The sequence below is a fragment of the Phaethon aethereus genome (assembly GCF_964289735.1).
Source record: "Phaethon aethereus genome assembly, chromosome: 11".
Lineage (NCBI taxonomy): Eukaryota > Metazoa > Chordata > Aves > Phaethontiformes > Phaethontidae > Phaethon > Phaethon aethereus.
Window position 1 is genome coordinate 266,302 of NC_138587.1, and position 22,684 is coordinate 288,985.

At 42.1% G+C, this 22,684-nt stretch overlaps 1 protein-coding gene across 1 annotated transcript in view; it reads left to right on the top strand.

The window, feature by feature from the left end:
* Positions 1–22,684, top strand: part of FGD5 (FYVE, RhoGEF and PH domain containing 5) — a gene marked incomplete at both ends in the record, with an annotated part of 112,380 nt that overhangs the window by 53,535 nt on the left and 36,161 nt on the right. The window contains 5 exons of the mRNA XM_082004560.1: positions 1,200–1,258; positions 1,994–2,024; positions 15,693–15,844; positions 17,832–17,988; positions 21,794–21,881. Coding sequence (XP_081860686.1) covers positions 1,200–1,258; positions 1,994–2,024; positions 15,693–15,844; positions 17,832–17,988; positions 21,794–21,881 — 487 coding nt within the window. The remainder of the gene's footprint in view (positions 1–1,199; positions 1,259–1,993; positions 2,025–15,692; positions 15,845–17,831; positions 17,989–21,793; positions 21,882–22,684) is intronic.

The window sequence follows — 22,684 nt, forward strand, 5'->3', positions numbered from 1 at the left end:
TAATGCATTTAGCTTGAACTGGCTTAGACATTTTTTACTGTTCAGATCTGCTATTTAATCCTGATTGCGTATCTGATATATCAAGTGTGATTTGGGAAGTCAGCATTCGTGGGAAGCTGAATTTGGGTTTGGGGTCCTATCGATAATTTTTATGAGAGGTCACAATTAAGCTTCATGTTCCCGACCCCTAGCAACCCCCTTATGCATAATTTGTAGAGGAAATACAGCCATAAACCTCCCACCTGACTGTTATACAAAGGTGCTGCATTATGTCTCAGCAAGTCCCAGTCTCTCCTGAGTAGGCTTTCAGAAGCAGGATCTGTAAGCAATGGGTTTCCAGCATACCTGGTTTGGCAAACAATGTTGTGAAGTCTTGCCCTGAGTTCACTTTAGGTTAGTGAGGGCTGCTTTTCTTTGCTACTACTAGACTACTGTTTTAGTTCCCTACATCACCACTGCTAAATATGTCAAACTTTTACCAGTGGATTACTTTCAGTAAGTATTTCCATGTTTCGGTCATTTCTTACCATAGGAGTCATGAAATAGAAGCAAATTAGCCACTTGCAGCTTAGAGTCATACACTTGGCTTCTTTCACAGTTTTCTCTGTCTTCTGAGATGCCTACCAGTTAAGTAGAAGCCACTGAGATTTCAGACAATGTGGTCTGATGGAGTACTTATTTATGGCCATGTAGCTTAGACATTTTGTTTAGCATGCAATAAAACCCTTTGTCCCATTTTCTTCCACAGGTCTCACAGCAGTCAGAACAGTTTGGAATATGACCATTTTGGTAAAGAACTCCCTTTTCCTTGTAATTAATTAAGAGTACTACATACATGGTATGAGCCTCAAGAGCCATGAAGCTAGCCTATTCAAAGCTAAGCACTTTCTGCTTCTCTGACAAATTTTGGACCTGTAAAAATCAACAGAAAATTACTCTCCTTCTTCAGTAAAAACACATTTTCCAAACTTGACATCTGCCTTAGCAGCTTTTGTATTGTACTATATTTCTTGTATTTGAATTGCGGAAACACACTATCATGGAGAGGACTCCAGGATGCCAGACACTGAACAACAAAGAATAAGAGCCTGGTCACTATTTTTACTGAAGGAATATGTCAGTTCAAAGTGCTCTGTAACACTGCTTTACTTCTTGGAATAAAACATCTTTTAATTGTATCTGTTTTCTGATGTTGACAGAAAGAAGGCCAGTCCGGAGCTTACCTCATTGTCCAGGAGCTGATGTCTTCAGAAAAAGCGTGAGTTCATTGTTGCAACCTATCTGTTGCTCTCCTAAAACTGAAGCTACGCAATCCACCCTTCAGCATTAGTTTGATTGTAGAATCATACAATCTTTGGGTTGGAAGAGACCTTTTAAGGTCGTCTAGTGCAAGCCCCCCCTGCAATAAGCAGGGACATCTTCAACTAGATCAGGTTGCTCAGAGCCCTGTCCAACCTGAACTGGAATGTTTCCAGGATGGGGCATCCACCAACTCTCTGGGCAACCTGGGCCAGGGTTTCAGCACCCTCATTGTGAAAAACACCTTCCTTATATCTAGTCGAAATCTACCCTCTTTTAGTTTAAAACCGTTACCCCTTGTCCTACCACAATAGGCCCTGCTAAAAAGTCTGTCCCCGTCTTTCTTACAAGTGCCCTTTAAGTACTGAAAAGCTGCAGTGAGGTCTCCCTGGAGCCTTGTCTTGTCCAGGCTGAACAACCCCAACTCTCTCAGCCTGTCCTCATAGGAGAGGTGTTCCATCCCTCTGAGCATTTTTGTGGCCTCCTCTGGACCCTCTCCAACAGGCCCATGTCTTTCCTGTGCTGAGGGCTCCAGAGCTGGACGCAGCACTGCAGGTGGAGTCACACCAGAGCAGAGTAGAGGGGCAAAATCACCTCCCTCGACCTGCTGGCCACGCTTCTTTTGATGCAGCCCAGGATGGCAATTAATGAAAGGTTTTGATGGCAATTAATAAAAGTTTGTCTCTTTCCCCAGATATGTAGAGATGCTCCAGCTGTTACGTATGGTAAGTAAATCAATTTAATCACTCAAACCTAAATGCCCTTTTACTTAGCTGCAATTTAGAAGACATAAAGCATTCAAGGGACTGAGGTGAATTTGAGGAAGCGTGGCCTACTGTGAACCATTGCAAAGGAATATGTCTGCCACTAATTGCTCTTGCTACAGATTCTCAAATCTAGCATTTGTCATTCACAGGGAAAATTGTTGGCCAACAGTGCTTGCTGGGGCTCTGAGACTGGGGTAAAATGCCAATTAAGTCTACTGCAGGGAAGGAGATGGTGATAAACAGGGGTGAACACTCTATCTTCAGAGAGAGACAGACAGGAGCAGAGCTACGAAGCATGGGGATTTGGTTTGAACAGATTCCTTTTGAATGCTTCCTTTTAAGCTTCTTTTCTCTGATAATGCAGTATCAGTAAGATCCAGCATGGCCTGAATATCCACACTGTGATGAGGTAGTTGCCATGGGCAAAATACAGACTCTGGTGTCAGAAACTCATGAGGGAACACACACAAAGAATGCCTTGTGCCTGATAGAGACCTTCTTGCATGGTATACACCCACTGGTGGCTTTGTCCCAGAAGACTTTGTATCCCTTTAACAGAGCTGCCACTGCTTCCCTGGAGCCTTCCCTGGTACACAGCTTAGGTAGACATGCTCTCAACATCTTTCTTGGATATTAGTTGCAAGACAGTAGGGAATAAGAGTCATCACATAAAGCATACCCGCTGCTGCTTGGAAAGAAATTCCCTGCGAAGGGGAATGTGTGGGGATGTCCTTGGAGGACACAGCAAACCCTAGCAGTGGACAGGAACTTGGATGGAGAGAAAAGTAATGAGGTCGGCATCGTATTGCTGCCTGTTCATTGTGCCTTTCAAGCAAGCTGCCAGACCTTAAAAGCCTTCCCAGGCTTGGGCAGCAAAGGCAGGAGAGCAGCCTTAAATGTGACAAACACCTTGCAGACAATTGCATTTCAACAAATCAGAAACTGCCAAGCTGGTCAGCTGGGAACGAAACACTTTAAGTGACTTAGCTGCTTACCCAGAGTCTACCAATATTTTGATAACCTGCCTAGCCATTTGCCTCATCTATCCTGGATTTCCTCTGATTTCTGCATGGCCAAACACATTATTTGACACTAGAGAGACACAGTTGTAGTTATCCATTGTCTCCTGGGGCAGCCAGGGTGGTTTCTTCACCTGTGGACTACAGGGCTCCTGAACATTCAGAATACCCACAGAACTCCTTACTGAAATTAAGATTTCCAAAAGTATCACCATGAAAAAAAAAGAGAAAAGCCTCTGACAGCTTCTAAATCAAAATAGAAGAGAAATATACACACAGGAAACTACCATGCACAGAGTGTATTAGCCACTCTGCATCTTCATTAGATGCATCTGATTAAATTTCCATTTCCACGTACATTTGTACTTTGGTACATTATGGACAGCATGTAAATGCAGGGCTGAACTACAGTGCATGTACGGTGCACTGTATTTAGTGGAGGTGTCTAGAAAAGCCCTCTCCTTTGCATTATATCCCAGCATTTTCCATATACCTCTAGGAGATAAAAGTGGCTTACTAACATGGCCTGAAAAATCTTCAATATATAGATCCAAATTTTGCAATGCACTTCAGCGCCTTTAGTCACAGCATGAATGGCTGCACGCTCTCATGGCTGCTATAGCATCATGTTACTGTCAGGCTGCCTTGCCTATGCTATTGCTGGGCCAGGAAAGGGATGCTTCAGGACTTTCCCAGTTCCTTCAGGACTTACTTTGTCCTTTTCTCCTTCCTCTGGTAAATCCCTCTGTGGTGAATTTGGCTCTGAGGCTATGTGTATAAAGGAGTAATTTATGAATTTTCACAATATCCCATTTTCTGCCTGTAGAAATCATTTGGAAGGAACAGGAAATGTCATTTTTACTCTCTTTTCCAAGCTGGCAACTTTAACATGACATCTTTGCTAAATTTTTTTAAGTTTAGAAACCCTTATGGATGCAAGTGCATGCTGCTCCGCTCCAGCTGGACAGACTCCAAATTGTTGGTAATCCCTAATAAAAAGAATCCCCATAAAAATTACAGCTCATAGGTTAGTTAGTTAGGGAAAAACTCTGCTTGATTGCTAATTTTATCTGCTGCTGTGCTCCAGAGTTGGCTCAAAGATATGAGGGAACGAAAACAGAGTTTTCCTGGCTTGACTCAAAAACTACTCCCTGCTCTCCTGTTAGGGAACTCAGACGCTTTCTAAGCAGAAATGTTTATTACAGAAAATAAGTAACATTACCTCTGGAGCTTGGCCTGCCAGTCCTGGAATTAAGGTTTTAAGGCATGACAGAAGCTGGCTCTGTTTTAATCATAGTTAATCATTAGGTTTGGATCAGCTGGTTACTTTATCAGGGAAAAGATACCAGTAATAGCACTCCTATAGCTGGGCAAGTTCTTCTTTTTCTGTCAGTCAACAATTTGAATAGGAAGCACTTGTTTGTTTTTTAGATATGTTTCAGTCCTGTCACGGAATATTCCACTGAATTCTATTTTGCTGGGATTTTGTTTCCCTGCCTGCCCATCCCACGGGAGTAGAGAGATCTTATGAATGTTTGCATATGCTCATTATTTCCTTAATTATGAAAGTTAGAGCAACAAAAGAGGAGTTAAAATTTCAAACTAAAAGAAGAGATGGGCCTAAAGTAACCCCTTGAATAAATGCATTGATTTGCAAAGTTAAGCCACTTATAGGTTCTGAAATGTTAGGATCACTGTAACCACGAACTCTTCACTTTCCCTGTCCTGTTCCCATTGTCTCAAGTTAGAAAGTTCAGAAAGATCTGTATCAATTTTAGGATAAGACTTTGAGTGCACAATTTTGATTAATGATTTTCTTCCACAGTGGAAAAGTATCCTTTTTGCCCCATCACCAAATGCATACACTCCTTCAGGGGCTACTGGAGGCTTTTTTTGGCAGTCACAAGCAAGTTTCTCAAATAAGATTTAATTTTTTCTATGAGTTGGCTTTCTAAGTAGTGAGAATGCATGAATGGCACCTTGGGTAGAGACTGAGGGAGAAGAGAGGAACAGCCAGTCTGTTTTCACACTTGACTGTTAGTTCAGGCACTCCTTAGTTTAGAAGAGAACAAAGACCTTTATGGGAACAACATCAGAGGGTTCATTTCTGTGTTTTAGCAGGTGCCTATAGCCCTAGCATACCCCATCTCTACTGCTATAGGCTGATGTCTGCATGATAGTTACCTACTGAAGTGACATTCAGAAATAACCTGCAGGTTTATTGCAGTCATGTTCAATCTAGAAAGCCACAGTCACAGCACTGTTACCTTTCCCACCCGAAATACTGTTGGGTCTTTATATTCACGTATTGCACAACATATTATTCTGGAAGTCTAGAGAAACCATTACCAACTTGACAACATGTAAGTCCCTCAGACTATGGGATATTATTGCCTAACTGAGGCTTTTCAATACTCTCATGGTGCAAACAGTTACAATGAACTAATTACTCCTTTTTGCATATTTGAATAGCATTAGGAATAGTCACATCAGTAAAAAAACTGTGCTCTGCTGTGCACTCGCTGTTGACACAGGTCCCACTGGCAGATGTCACAAGCAACCACCGGTGACCACAGAGTCACCAAACTGCCCTTAAGGTACAACACCCCATTCATGGCCAGTTAGGACCAAAGGCTTCCTCAACAGCGTATCTCAACTCAGGCAAACATTTCTCTCTGTTCCCCCATCCCCAACTTTCTCAAGAAAACAGTTTCTAAATGCTCATTTTCAAGTCTCAAGTCTCATCTTCTTATATAAATCCACAGTTGGTAAAAAAGGCAAGGAACTAAACCACACCCTAGCTGCTTTCAGAAAGGAAAAAAAAGGGTTCTCTTAAGCCTGCAGCAGGAGCAGTTTCCCATCTCATTTCCAGGCTTGGCTGGAGCTGCTATTCATTCAGCATAACAGAATCTGTTTGGCCTTTCAGCGGAGACTTTAATAAATTGATTGATTGCCAAAACGATGACATTTCCATACACCCACTCTGCTATTGAACTGAAAGAGTGGAAACAGTGTGTTAGCTCACAAACTCGGAATCAGTTGGTGTGGTAGTAGTGATAATAATCTAAAGGGTTAGCTGTTATTTGCCCTACTCAAAGGTAATGCAATTCTCTGGAGCAAGGAGTTGAGAACTCATTCTGGACTGAGCAAATGGGACTGGCAGGGCCTTGCAATTCAAGTCCCTCATCTCTGGGTACTCACAATTTACTTTTCCAAAGTTGATTAGTCTTTGCATTTCCTTCAAGATCATTTACTCCTCAAAATTTGTAATTCTTTTCTCGTATTTTTCTTCCCCAGTAACGCAGGCTGCACGTCACCTTTTTCTTAGGGCTTGCTCCTGAACAAAAATGCTGCAGGTTGCTTTCTCAGCCTAATGTTTCACACATCACCTTCAAGGACCAAGAGTCTGGTTTATTTGCTTCCCTTCAGCCAGCCTGTTTCAAATTGCTTTCGTAGATGTACACAAATCAAGCTTAGTGTGATTCAGACAGCCTCAGGATCCCAGTCTGTATGGGATCAAGCATTTGTTTGATAGTGTACCATGTTCACATTTATTTTGTCTTTGGCTTTTGTACATAAAATCACCTTTTTGTGCATAAAACCCTTTGAATTCATTATTACTCCCCTCTGAGACATTTACTGAATTACGGTACCTAAAAGAACAGCTCTGCACTGAAAAAACACCAGCCCCAAGACCTCCCTGTTCAAAGAAAGTTGACCCTGTTTCCCGATTTGCATTTTCCTCATAAAAATAGGCGACAATTCTTAGAAACACCAATTCCCAGATTTATGCTTCCTCGGCATTTGAAGATATAGATATGAATATGATACGAATAGATATAAGACGTGCTGGTTCTCCAGCCTTTGGAGCAGTTTGGGATCCAGCTCTGCACTGGGCATCCCAAGTCTTCTGGCTGCAAAATAAATCTTAGGAAATAAAAAAGAACAAAATCATCTTAGTGCTCAAGTCAGTAACTCAAAGGTACCTAAATGCACATTATCATGAAATCAGGCTCACTGGTTAAACTCTACTTTCAGAAGTCTTGTGGACAGCACATTCTCAGGAACAAAAAATAAACATCTGATTTAGGAGCCACTATTACGTGTTAGACAAAACAGGACTCCATCTTTCTAATTATTTACAGGTCCAGGCTAAGCCTTTTTTACTACTGTGAATTTGTTGGATGATGTTCAAAGTTCTGCTGGACCAATCAAGTCATTACTTTCCTAATTAAATGCTTTAGTGAATGGAACGTGCTGGCTAAATGAAGAGCTAGCTGCCTGTTAGACCCTCTGAAGCTCTTACAAAAGCCTTATCAAGCACTGTCACAAAAGAATAGCCTGCCCTCACTTACAGTAGGCAGAGTTTTTTTCTCATTTATTTATTCATTGTTGTCTTCATCAGCAGTGGAAAAATAGCTATGTATCGGCCAGTGAGCTTCTGCAGTGGGAATGTTGAGCAGAAATAGCTTTCAGATAATCTGTACATCTCTTAAAAGGAGAGGGAATTCACACTAGCACATTTGGCATGAGGACAATTCCCTAGTCACAAGTCCCATCAATACAATATTCACAATGCATACTCTACAGCTGGCCAGTTCTGAAACTCATTTGCAGTGTTTTGGATGAATGTGTGTATTTGACTGCATGTGAGTATGTGTTGAGGTCAGGGTTCCTGACCTAGATTGTACCCTGCAATGGCAGGATAAGAGACTAATTGTGTCTGCTACGATAGTATTTTCTGCTGTTCATCTGGCATTGTTTCTGCTGAGCTTAGTAATGAGAAATTTGGGGAGATCATTGCTCAGTGCAGATCAAGGGTCAGTCACTCTGCTACAGGAGACGTGCCACTTGTTAATTCAGGGGTGCCACTTTCACTTTCACCCTTAGGAGAGAGGCTGCTGGCCGTAATGAAAATACCTCCAAGAACCTCCCATGAGTCAGACGTGGCTCACAGCATACTGTACAGCATCTCATGCCTGCATTCAGCTTTAATATGGAGACTCTCTTCTCCCACTTTGAACTCTTCACCCTCCCCTCAGGTGTCATGCCTAGATGTTCAAAAGAGCCTTGGATCCTGCAATATGCAGTATCTGTTGAATCCACCTTCATTTTACAAGTGGAAGTGATTGTAAAAGCCTGCACCATTTTATGCAATCAGTGTAGACTTCAGTTATATAAAGTTTAGGCTGCAGTGAGATTTCCAGTTGTCCTTCCCGGCCCACTTCACAAAGGGTCAAATATGTTTACTTCCCAATATTATCAGTTTGTTAAAATATCAGCTTGACTTGGGAAGCAATTACAATACTAGATATACATGCAAAATGATTTTTGGATGCACATATGTTTCATTAATTGAAAAGTATAGAAGTCCAGATGCCAGGTGGGAGTTGTGGCATAAGCAAGGTAAATATGCTGTGTGCAGACATGATTTCTGCAGCTGAAGTGCCAGTATCCCCACCTGGGGACAGAGGCAGAAAAATGGCCGTGGTCTTCCAATGCATGTGCTCTGTACACTCCATTTTTTTTTCTAGCTCTGTTCCCTAGTGGAAGCTCACACATCTCCCCAACTAGAATTCTCCTTGAAAATTGTAGCAATATCTTAGGTGAATTTTTTCACCCATCAGTCCTTTCCTGTTCTTTAACACAGGGTAAAGGTATAAGCAGGAAAGCTGATTCAGCCATGACAGCATTAGAGGTCAGAGCTTTGGTTGGTATAACTTTATATATTTTTCTCTGGCAGAAGACTACAAGAACAGCAGATGATTACCTTCTTCAAAGCACTGCATCAGACTCCTTTTCAGTTAAGGTTTCTTTCTCTCATTATCAACATCATGAAGATACTTCAGAATCTCGGAAGCAGTTGAGCTCTTTTCTGCTTTGTGCATTATTGCAGGTAGAAGCTTCCTTCCTTCCTTCCTTCCAGTGAGACAATGCAACAAAGAGCAGGTAGAGAATTTGCTTCAGCACCCAAGATCAGGAACATACTACTTAGACTGCAGGCATTCAGAGCTTTTCTAACCCATCCAGAGAGTCTAGCAATCTGGTCCTTCTAATATAATGTGCACTTTTTGGTCACAAAAATAATTTTCCTTTCAGATACTTCTCTTGAACTGTTAAAGTGTGGCTTTGCTCTACAACCACCATCTTCTACTAGAAATTCACAATTTCTGGCTCAAATGCAGGCCTGATGCTGGGAACACAGAACTGAAAGCCAGTGAGAAGGAACCTCCATTCCCACCTGCAGAGCAACTGCTGGTCAAACAGTAGGACTATAAATTACTATTGGCAAAGCCAATATAATGTTGTTGTACTCCCTTCTCATTCTGTTCTCCTGCCATTGTAGTCAATATGCAAGAATTAGGATTTCTGTTATGATTGGATTAGCATCTTATACACCACTGCTTTAGAAGATGAACAAATAACAACATAAAACCAGGAAGGAGACCTAGCAACTGATCAGCATTTCTTGACCAGTTCTAAAAGGTTTTCTTTCAAATACAGCTACCTGTTTAGCTGTACCTTTAAGTCAAAATCATGACTTTATCTCCTCCAGTCTACTCACCTTTCTAATTTACATAGTTGCTTTCAGCCTATTGCAGGTGGCAGAACCATCAGCTTTTTACAGGGAAGGTGGAGACTGATTCCAGTCCTATGATTTCTAACTACCCCTACTAGACTGGTTGCAGTAGTGCCTTGGTTCCCCAGGGATCCACAGGCCATTGGATGAACTGATCTAACTTGGCCTATTCCATTATACACAGAAGCAGCAAACAGATATTCTGGATCCAGACTGAATTACTGTACCTTGGATTATTTTCAAGTAGAAGTTAAAGAAAAGAAATCACCCAACAAAGCAAATATATATATATAGGCAGTTTTTTCTCCTGGGTAAACTACTTGCCTGAAGCAGTGGTTTTGCTGACAAGAGATTAGTTTTCCTTCTTTTCACTAGGGTCCTGCAAGGTTAAATGTTCTCAAGCTAATAAAGGCTAACTGTCAGCAGGGCAAAAATGCAGAAGGGACCACAATATGTATGGAATGTATCTATCTTGCAAATGGCTGTTGATATGCATACAGGATGACTACAACTGATTTTTGCAGCTGGACTCCAAAGCATATTCATCCCCATTATTAGAGAGATTTAATACACAACCCCACCGTTTCTGCATCTGCTCACAAAATCCTGGAAGCAAAACCCAGAACTAACTCTTGTCCCATTACCCCTTTTGCCTTTGGATTAGAATGTCACATTTCACATAGATGTTGAGTCCTGCAGAGAATTTTCTTTTTAAGTGCTCTACCAAAAACCTCTGGCTGCTAGCATTGCTGACTCCTTTGAAAGAGTACCTGGAGATAACTACCTGCTACAAAGGTTTCCAGGTTGCTGATCCCAGGTAAATTGGGCTACCTTTCTGTAGCCCTGAGCCACGTACCTGATTTTTTTTTTTTCCAAAACTCTCCTGTAATCACTGTTTCCTCTTAGTATTGGCAGGCACTGCCAGCATCTCTAAAGCATCTCATATCCCAGCACCCTACAGTGAACCTCATCACCTCACAGAGGCTATCAGATTGTACTCCAAGAGCCAAGCATGTGACAGTTAGGCAGTGCTCCACATAAACCATAAGATCTTGTTGAAACTAACCCCACATTCCTCCCTGTCTCATGCCCTTATCACAGGCTCCAGGTTACAGTCCCCATTTCCAGCAAAGAACAGAAGTTCTTCAGAGGCATTCTTGGGGAAAAAAATGTAACTTGTGTGTGTTAGTGATGTGTGCAAACAAAAGAAGGGAAAAAAACCCAACCTTGGTGGCTGTGGGTTCTGATCCTCTCTGTTTCACTTAATTATTTGTAGAGTTTTTTTCAGTGATATTAGAGATTTGGCCATTGGATGGCTCTAAAGGGCCTATTTGTGGGTGCCCAAATGTAAGGAAGAGTTTTATGTTTCAAAAATGTATCTTTATACCACAGATGCTAACCTTCTATGTCACCTAGCCAGCTTGGGATATGCTTTCACATGCACACATAAACACTGGTGCAGGCATAGGCATAACACAGGAGTGAAATCTGTAGGCTCATATAACCCTGGATGAGACTGAGACTCTGCGGCCATCAAGCCAGAGCCTTGAACTGAACAACTTTAGTTCATGCTTCTGTTCTAAGAAAGTTTTCACCCAGCAGGTAAGTATATGGACTCAGTGTTTGGCACCTTCTGTGTTTAGATATGGGGAGACGGACTTGGAGATCTTCAGGTGCCATGATTGATTAGAGTTAGTGAGACTGCAAAAGCACTTTGCATTTGATTAATGGCTTCCCAGGCACTCAGCATTTTCAATAGTGACATAATTATTTTTTTTAATGGATGTTTATAGTGATTACTGTTATGCTGCTGGTTTTTTATTAATCATTAGGAAGCTGGCTATCCAGGCAACCGGAATTAAATAATTTGTCTGAGAAAGTATTATAATCAAAGGGGCAGGCAATTAGTGACTAATTAAATCCACTGAGATGCTGTGGGAAAGGAGTGTTAATCTTGTTGCTCAGCTATGATGGAAAGTGGACAGTTAACAGAGCTGTTCAATGTTAATTTGGCAAAGATGACATTTCTATAACATAATAGGTTACTTCAGCACATCAGTGGTGAACTTACTACAGCTATTCACTTCCCCAGCCACAGTAAACTGAAAGAACCCTTTGGATTCCTTCCCTTTCCTCAGTCTGGATTAATTACGACGACTGAGGACTTTGAAAGGTTGCAGATTCCTCTGAGTTAGGAAAAGCATCCAGAAGATGGATTGACTGGCTTAGTTAGTTGGGAAAGCCTCTGGAGTGTACACTGGCTAAAATACGTAGTTAGATAGGCTTACTCACACACAAGAAAAAACAGGAGCTAGAATAGCACAACATTAGGATTATTTGTGGTACTGGGGCAGGACACATTGTGGAAATCAGACCCAGATAATTAGGAAACACAATAATACTCTTTCAGAAATGTTTATGGTCTTGTTTTATCTGAGATATACTTAGTAAAAAAGAAAATTGTCATCATGATTTTTTTACCTAGGTCCAGTGGCTTTTCAGAAAACAAATGCTTCAGCTGTCATAGTTGCTAAAAAACATAGTGTATGTGTGACTTTCCTTTTGGCTAGTATATATTAGATATTCCAGTCATTCCAGTTCATAGTGAGCCAGTGTGTACATTGCAGTTGACTGTTGCAACAGAAAAGCCAGGAATGAATCTGAGGAGACTAAAAACCACTCTTGCCTAGAGTCAGTTCCTGCTGGGGAGGAGAGAGGAATTTTCAAGTTCTTTGCCCAGAGGATTTCCTGCTCCTTAGAGAACCTTTGTCAGGACTACAGCCATAACAACCAGATCCCCAGCATGCTCAAATCAATAGAACTACCTTGATTTAATCGAACTAAAGTGGACTATCTAATGTAAAATACAGATGCACAGTGAAACATACTCTGTAGAGTTGCTCATACCTAGACATTAGCACATTTCATGGAAATCAGTTCTTTCAGACTCCTTCTTAATTACTCCATGTACATATAAAACTTAACTAGACAGAAACCAGAGTCATAAGAAATGCCATGGTAAACCCCAATATGGCCCAGGGAAGTTCATAAAATTGTCCGTAGAAGTTCAGGGAACAGAATTTGACTTTTTGGCAATAGGTTTCATGATCACTAGATCCTGACAGAGGAAGATACTCAATGTATCCCATCGTGGTTCAGGGCCAGATAGAAACAGCTTGGCATCTTTCAATGAGCTGTGCGACCTTAGAGGTTTCTTTTTATCAAGCTGTGCTTCCTTTCACAGCACATTTGGCCACATCACATACAGTAGGGTAGAAGGCCAGGAAATGGTCTCCGAGTGGAAAAATCTATCTGCCATTTCTATTAACTCATCCAGCAGAATCACTTTCTCAGCAATTGTTAAAGCAGATGCATTTTTTTTTCTGATGAATTGGCTTTTGTGGGCAGAGAATGTTTTTAATATATCTTTGAAAAAACATGGGGTTTAATAATAACTCACTGTTTGCAGAATTGCATGTGAAAAAATGCATTCACAGCATGGATCTGGCCAAACTGGTCAGACACCAAAGCTTTCCTTCACACTAGATCTTGGAATGAAGCAGAGCTCAGTGAGAACCTGCTGGAAGAACAGCTCCTGGTGTGATGGCTTTAGTCTGACAAGATGCAACCAGGGCTTTAACAACAGCTCTGCTGTGACTAGATGCTTGGTCTTTGTATGGGGTTATCAGCCACCTGACCCTTCATGAGATCACCAGAAGTCCCTTTGAGGACTTGTTTTTTTTTCTTAGGATGCAGTGTTAGTGTATCCATAACGTGGTAGATGCTGTCTTAAATCAAAGTTGGTTGTTTTCCTAGTAATACTATATTCTAGCAAGTCTTGTTGTCTGGACTACTGACCAGACCACACTAGACCATATTATATCAATATGGTCCCTCCTGGCTTCAAAGTCAGTGGATCTAAGTATATTCAGCTACAAAGCCTCCATTCAAGTATTTTTAGTGCCGAGTTTTAAAACAACACCCGATTCAAGGCACTTACTGGAAAAAAACAGCATGTATAGGCTGACTAGCAATAAGAAAGAATGCTGCAATCCCCCAGCCTTACTTTCACACACAAAAAAGAAAGGATGGTCAGATAAGGACAGGTAGTATTTTTATAAGGAAGGAAGCTTTGCAATCTCCTAGTCTGCAGCTGCTGCACCAAAAGGAGTCATCAGGAGCTTTCAAACCTCACAGTTAATGTGGCCTCTCTACTGAGCTGTTGTTTTGATTATTTACTCTGGTTTTCACTCTCACCCCTTTTTTCCTCATCTTGTGCAATAAAAACTGCATGCACTTCATGCTTCATGCAGAAAAATATTGGAAAAGGCACTCACAGAATTAGTTTCTAAGCAACCTTATATGAATGCCCAGTTTCTGCTCTCATCACAAACTGGGATGCACTTGGGTTTCTAATTGTTCACTTATTTTCATAGAAAAACTGAGATTCAGATACTTTTCCCATGAAGACCTGACTAGCAGAAATGTGAAAGTCAACCTGACCCTGATGGAAGAACAGAGAGTCATCTCCTTACAGGGATTACAGTGGAGAATTAAACCTGTAACAATTCTGCAGGACCATCCTCAGGCAAACACTGAATACTATACTAACACTTTTCAATTACTTGTACTTTGTAGCAATACTGAAGAAGCAGGTACTGAAATTACATCCTTTTAATTGTATTGAATGAAGGCTGCTGCTTTTGAACACCAGATACTGCTACAAAGATAAACCATCTAGTTATAATACCCTAGCTCCTGGTAAAGGCAGACAGAATCCCTGGATTAGGAACATGCCTCAGGCCACTGAGCAGCAAAGCATTAGTTATACCTCTGCACTGCATCTGCTTTCCTGCCTTCCTGTGTTGTGCATTGCCTTGCACCCCATTGCCACAGTTTGCATTCAGACTTCCACAAGGCCCAGGCAGCTTTAAATGCCTGAGCTTCTCTAGCCGTTGTTTGGCAGCAGCAGGCAGGGGAAACAGCCGTGACTGATAGGAACCTGGAAAGGGCCAGGGCACCACAGAGACCAAAGTCTCTTGAGTGTATCCAGGTGCCAGCAAAGGCTCCTCTACAGTGGAGTCTGTAGCAGAAAAGTCTGAAGCAGAAAAGTCTGAAGCAGAAAAGACGGATTCTGCAGGAATCAAGCTTTGACCTGAAAACATTTCAGCATCCAGAGCGCTGGATGAAGGAGACTTTAAGCAATGTTTTGCACAAAAAAAATACTTGCTGGCTGCTGTTGGAATGATTTTCTAATGCCCAGAGGATCTAACACATATTATCACTGCAGTTTCAGATGGAGGCCTCATTGCTCACGTCCAAGTCAAAGCTGGGGAAACATTTTGCTTTGCGCTCTTAAACAGGTGCACTATTATGTACCAGAGCTGCCTACATTTTAATATAGAGGAAATTACTCCTGTGCCCACATAATTTATAAACTACTTCAGGATCAAAACCAGTTCTAAGATGAGGAAAAAAGGTCTCAGTTAGGTTTCATAGGGAAAACGATTTGTTCCATAGCTTAAATTTATGGCTTTTTCCTCTCTTTAAGTTCAGATTTTGAGAAAAATGTTGCAAATTTTAGCACAACACATGTAGACATTGATGTTTTTCCTGTCAAGCTGTTGGACCCAATGAAGTGCTGGGATAACCCCATCCTTCATTTTTAAAAATTATTTTTCTGGTTAAAATGAGACCAACTACACCCAGAAAATCAGGAACACAAGGCAAGGTAAATAAAAAAATACCAAACTCATAGTATGCATAAGGGTCTGATGGCTTGGTCAGATTAAATGTTCGATTTTGGGTTGACAGAATTGTGGAATTCAGCTGAAAATGTGTACGAACTAATGGATGGAAGAAAACATATGCTATGATCTTCTTGCTATACTGAGCACACTCTATCAGTACTGATGGCATATCTTATAATTGCTAGAAAGCATAGTTTAGCAGTCAAGAGATTGTAATTGTAATTTCAGAAAAGGGAATTTAAGTCTGTTTGCCTACTTTCTGTATTGTTGTTCACAGGATTTCTATGAAGGTATCTTGAAAGTGCTGGGAGAAGAAGGTGAAAATGAACAGGAAGAAGCTAAACTCAAGCAGGGCTTAAGTGAACTCCCTGAAATTTATGAATTACACCAAGACATCCTGGGAGAACTGGAAGAAAGAGTCCTTAAATGGTAAGTATGGAATGGCATGGTTTGATGGCCGTAACATACCCTCCACAGCAGGTGGGTAAACTCATTAGTGTTCTCTTGACCTCACTAGCTAGGAGGCTGGGATTCCAGCAGAGACGAAAGGAGTAGAACCTGAACTACTTTGGCAGATTTTGCATACAGACAGGAAGGAAGGAAATGGAGAGGCTGTCAGGCTAAGAAACCAAACACTGAAACATTCATGCAGTGCACAGCCCATGACTTCAAAATGGCCCCATCAGTCAGTGTGACAACAGCTGGCTTCATACGTATTATCCTCTGAGGTCAGTTCATAGCCATCACCACACAGCTTCATACTCATGGCCTGAAGGTCACAGACTCATGCCATGGGAGGCAGGAACAGCCTCCAGATACCAGAATTGATCCTAAAGAAGATCATCTGCCTACAGAAGTCTACATAGCAACTGTGTAGCTCTCAGATAAGGGACACCCTCTTGCTCCCAGCACCAAGGCAGGGCTCTGCACAGGCTAGGCTTCCAAACCAGACACTGTCAGCCTGCTGAGGGACTCCACCTAAGCCAAACATCCTCACAGGGCAAAGTCTTTCCATGAGAGAATAAGACCATGCCTAGGACAGACAAAGCTCCGAAATTAATTCAGTTAAGGAGACCTCTGACTTAAGCCAGGCTGCCAGGCCCTAGTCTATATCAAACTGCTGGAATAAGAATGTCTAAGAGAAATTACTTTTGCAGACGCAAGCTGAATAAACCTACAGCAGCCAGTGCAGCCCCTGGCCTAGACTGAACTACTCTGGCCCTCACAACTCATGATGGACCATGCAGCCCCACACCTTGACCCTGCTGGACTCCAGGAGGCAGTGGTCACTGACAGTGGCTGATCCTACCCCAGCACTGCCACTGAGCAGTTAAGGAAGTCACATCAGGAGACCTTTCCAGTAACAATCCTAAATGCAGCGCACAGCTCGCTCTGTCATCCCTGCACTTTCAAGTCAAAGCACACAACAAAGAAATAAAAGGCTAAAGGGAACTGTATATTGGTTTGTGTCCACCAAGGGACTGTTACAAATGGCAGAAAGACTTAAGAAATGTCATCAATAATTTATGATTTACACACTCATAACACAAACATAGTGATGTTTCCATCTGGGATCTAAAATGACTTGTGTCCTAAAGAAGTCACAGTCCTACTCTTGCAGCATGCTGCCCATTCCCTAAGACAAAAGGTACACAACTGGAAATGCCCTAAGATTCTGTCCAGAACTACTCTGTGGCACTGGGGAAAAAAGAGGGCTGTACTGCAAATGCTGACAACACAACAGAATGACACATGGCATAGAGCTGTACTTATACAGGTTCCCAGGTCACCACAACCCTTGAATCTTCCAGGAAGTCCTTCCGTGTGCCTGCACTCTCCCTAACACTCTGTTGCTCTGACATTCCCAGGAACTCATGTTTCTCTCCTGTGATTACTCTTTTTTATGATTACAGATTTTGTCATGTTCTCTCCCTGCACACGCTGTATAAATATTTCAGTACTGTGCAAGTGGGTGCTGAGACAGATGATGGTGGGGCAGTGCTGAGAAGGGGGCAATGAAGGAGAGCTAAAGACATGATTTTACAACTGAAGACTTTATACTGTCCCCCACAACCAGTGCTCAAAGCACTGCAGCAGCTGGAAGGTCTGTTTAGAGAAATGGAAGATGTGTCCAGATAGGAGACATTCTACCCACTGTGGACACACTGTGCTGCCATAGCAAAAGCATAGCTGAAGGATCAGCCCCTCATGGTGCCCATTCTACAGCATCCTGTTTTGCTGTCCTGTATGTCAGTGAAGCACTCCCTCTTTCCTGCCATTTAATCTAGGCTTTAGCTGCACAGCGTCTTTAGCCACTGTGGGTCTAATACAATGAGAAAGAAGTACTCTTTAGGCTCTTCTTCTTTAATTTTAATTATTTATTTATTTGCTGTTTCTTTTCTTTCTGTGGCCTTAGGGAGGAACACCAGAAAGTTGCTGATGTTTTTCTCTCCAGAAAATCAAGGCTGAATCACCACACAGCATACATTATGCAGTTTGATAGGAATCTGGCTTTGCTAGATGAAACCTGCCTTAAATATTCTGAACTGGCTACCATAATTCAGGAGTTTGAGGTAAGGCTCACATGTTTTTTTACCTGCACTAATGCATGGTGGTGCCACAGAGCTTACTCAAAGATAGTTTTTGTGCAACTCAACCAGTGTTCGCACAGGACAGAATGAGAGAATAGCGCTCTCTACACAGCCTGGTGCTAAAACTGAAGTGAGACGTTCACATGTGCACAATGTGTTTCTGTTTCGGTGTCTGTTGCTCACACATCCCTGTGTATGCATACAGAAAGTATGTTTGTGAATCTACAGATCTGTGAGTATATTTTGCTGAAATATATGCACATAGTGGAGTAGTTTATCAGACACATATTAACTTATCCAGCTCTTTGAGGATGTGTTAGAGTTTATCATTATTATAATTATTATTATTACTACCATCTCTTCATATTTTCTCTTCTTTCACTGCATTTTCCATCCTTTCTTTTGTACTGGGTCTGGCCAGGGTGAAGTTAGGGTTAGCCTGTATAGGTGCTTAGCTGCTGGCAGTGATCAGCCCACAACATCTTTACAATTGCATTTCTCTGCATTTTTAAATGCCTGGTAACTGCCTCCTCTGTTTACAGAGGATGTTGTGACAGGCAACACTGAACTGCACAGGAAGACACAAACTCCACTGGCCAGACACATATAGGGTTCTTTTCATCTAGACTCCCTGAATGGTCTGTAGCCTCTAGGCCTGTAACCTCTGGCCCTGTAGCAAGAAACACATATTTTCCAGTTCTGTTAATTCAGTCACCCCTGCTGAATAACTGAAAAACACCATCAAGATACATGTGACAGAAACTCCATGATTCCTGGTAACATTTTAAAGTACTGGCAATGTGGCCACTTCACATAATTTCAGAAGCAGAAACCTATATGTGCATGGGAAAGTTCAGTCTACACTGACTCTATTGAGTTAAAATGGTTAAAAGCTGTGCTGCTTTATTGTGGGTCTAGAACACCTGTTTCTTATTATCTTTATCTGGTAAGAGTAATAACAATGTTTACTTGAGTGGCAGGGGCGCTGTAAGGATAACTTAGTGAACGGATCTTAAAGATTATTTAGAATGCCAGCTCTATGGGGTATGGATCATGTTTTTCTATGCAGCACATGTGAAATATTAAGGATAACAATTAATTTCAAAAGACATTTGGAAGTCAGCATTTACAAACAGATACCTTGCAGTCACCACAATTATTTCCTCTTAGCAGCTGAGGGGAGTTCTGATGGCTCACACTGCTCAGAACGTGAAATTGGCAAATGCAGGCATTCTCCTGGGAGCCTGTATTCCCAGCATCCCTCCCAGTCACATGCCTATATACTTGTGTCTTAACTATCAACCCTGAGAATTAGCTCTTATTTCTAAGAAAGCAAATGAGGCTTCTCCTAGGATCAGATCAGCAGGATTTTGCCCTACAATTAGTGAGTTCTGTAAATTCTTGCCCTCTTGCATGCAAGCACATACACACAAATGAGGGGGCGGTGTCTCAGTCCTTTCCGATTGCATTCTTTTAAGGCATGACCACTATTAGCTTTCCAGTCTAATGCCACAGAATTTAGGGCTTCTACTTGTTTCTGGCACCTTTGACTTGAGTATGGGGGACTGGGAATGCTCACCACAACCCTGAATACACATTTGGTGAGTGTAGTCAGCCAGTTAGAAGAGTAATATAGTAACATGAAATATTTCTACTGCCTTGGAAAATGCTGTCTCTTGCCAGCCTTCCTTTAAACAGTTTGATTCCTATTCTCCTTCCGTCCCTTCACAAGTGGCAAACACTTCAGAAATGTTGGTCAATGAACACTGAAGCCCTGAGAAACTCAACTGGGTTTTGGACTCAGACCTTGGAAAGAACCGCCTGGCTTTTGTGCCACTCCTCTCGGGTTCTGTAAGCTTCTGTTTCTTGGTGCCTCTGGAGATGCGGAGACTTTTGAGGACTGAGTTTTGTGGCTTGCCGTAGTTTCTGCAGTGATGTTGTGACACTTAACAGATATACAGCAAGTTTCCTGTTTTAATTGAGCCCTTACAGAATAGAATCATTTAGGATGGAAAAGACCCTTACGATCATCGAGTCCAGCTAGAAACCTAACATTGCCACTAAACCCTAAGTCTATTTCTTTTAAATACCTCCAGGGATGGCTATTCGACCATTGTCTCCACTATCAAGCCTGTTCCACTGTTTGATAACCCTTTCTGTGAAGAAATTTTTCCTAATATCCAATCTAAATTTCCCCTTGTGCAACCTGAGGCCGTTGCCTCTTGTCCTTATCGCTTGTTACTTGGGAGAAAAGACTGACATCCACCTTGCTAAAACCTTCTTTCCTGAGCCTCCTTTTCTTCAGGATAAACAACCCCAGATCCCTCAGATGCTCCTCATAAAACTTGTGCTCTAGACACTTCACCAACTTCATTGCCCTTCTCTGGACACACTCCAGCACCTCAATGTCCTTCTTGTAGTGAGGGGCACAAAACTGAACACAGTATTCAAGGTGCAGCCTCACCAGTGCTGAGTACAGGGGGACAATCACTTCCCTAGTCCTGCTGGCCACACTATTTCTGATACAAACCAGGATGCCGTTGGCCTTCTTGGCCACCTGGGCACACTGCCAGATTGTATTCAAGCAGCTATCGACCAACACCCTCAGGTCCTTTTCCAACAGGCAGCTCTACAGCCACTCTTCCCCAAGCCTGTAGCGTTGCATGGGGTTGTTGTGGCCCAAGTGCAGGACCTGGCACTTAGCCTTGTTGAACCTCATACAGTTGGCCTCAGCCCATCAATCCAGCCTGTCCAGATCCCTCTGTAGAGCCTTCTTACCCTCAAGCAAATCAACATTCAACTTGGTGTCACCTGCAAACTCACCAAGGGTGCACTCGATCCCCTCAATCAGATCATTGATAAAGATATTAAACAGAACTGGCCCCAACAAGGAGTCCTGGGGAACACTACTTGTGACTGGCCACCAACTGGATTTAACTCCATTCACCACAACTCTTTGGGCACAGCCATCCAGCCATTTTTTTACCCAGCGAAGGCTACACTCGTTCACGCCATGAGCAGCCAGTTTCTTCAGGACTATGCTGTGGGAAATGGTGTCAAAAGGCTTTACTCAAGTCCAGTTAAACAACATCCATAGCCTTTCCCTCATCCACTAAGTGGGTCACTTCTTTGTCATAAAAGGAGACCGGGTTAGTCAAGCAGGACCTGCCTTTCATAAACCCATGCTGACTGGGGCTAATATGCGGTGACATGCAATGGGTCAAGTCTAAAGGGTAAAGGTAAAAAGAAAAATGCTACTTCTTTTCCATGTGTGTGTTAAATCATCACAACCTCACTTTATTTTCTTGTAAACACTCTCTGAACATTCAGTTCCAACTTAATCACAAGGAGATGCTTTGCTGTATTTTGCTTGTCTTGAAATAAGATATTAAAAAGTTGCAGGCAGAAGAAACTTTCAGTCCAAAAAAGAACAATTACAAGCTTCATTGAGATCCAGTAACTCTGTCTTCAGATGCCACCCTAAAATATACCCAACCTTAATTTTTCCAACCTTTACCTTCTAAACAGTAGTGCTCTCCTCCCTTTTCCCTCTGAGTCCAAACTATTTGTGAATGATGCCATAGGAAATAAACTGTTTACAGTACTTCTTTATAGTCACAAAAACAATACCCCCTAGCAAGCTGTGTAAATTGGGAATGGCTCAATGGAATTTGTGCACGCAACTGGTAGCAAATTTTCATAGTACCTATCAGGTGGAGATGACAGTTTGCTGCTGAGCTCACACATCCCTGATCTTTGTGTTTCCTTTTCCTTCCATTGAGGACAGCAGAGCTCTGATGGCAGCCCTCAGAGTGTGAAACACCAGCTTTTGAAAGTGGTGCAGCGTGTCTTCCAGTATCGTGTGCTGCTCACAGGTCAGTAAAATCACTCTCAAAGTTACTCAGTGGAAACCTTCCCATGATGTTCTGTGCCTCCACTGTGCCACACATTGATGCCAAGATAGCTAAAATAGGGCTGAAGCAGTGTAGGATTTCCTGGGAATTTCAGTATGCTTAGTACAGAATTCAGGAAATGTCAAGGGAGCCTGGGAAGGAGCAGGCACTTCAGCACAACCATGCTGAAAGGTGACAGAAAAGTGTGAAGTCAGACGCTTTTAGCCATGCCTTCTTGGCTTTTTCCTTCTGTGAATTAGGAGAGGCAGAGTTCAGCCTCACTGTCAGCAAACAGGTTTGATTTTATTTATGTCAAGGGTAATTATCAAAGACAGTAGGGGACAGTAGTCCCCAGCAAGGGGACTCTGCAGTGCATCCTGTATGACAGTGGCAAGTACCATCTCCTTCTACTCCATCAACAAAGCAGTTGTACCCAGTACTGCACCCTAAGTCCTATGTACAGTACACCTAAGGCTAGTGATAAGTTTAAGTAAAAATCCCAGTCCAATTTCTCTGCATTGTAGGAGGCAGAGATCCAAATTTACATTAACAGTACATTTACAGATTTTACATTTACAGTAACACCTTCCCTTTACATTCAAGACCATATATATCACTCCTACCTAGAGTGTCTCCAAGGTGGTTGTGTTCCCTTTGGTGACTCATTCTGTGCAAGCCACAGCAAATCTAGCAAGTCGGAGCCTGTGAGGGGAGCAAGATTTCTGAAGCAGGATGTGGCCCCTAGAAAGAATTGTAAAGTTTAGGTTTGTAACTAATGAACTGCT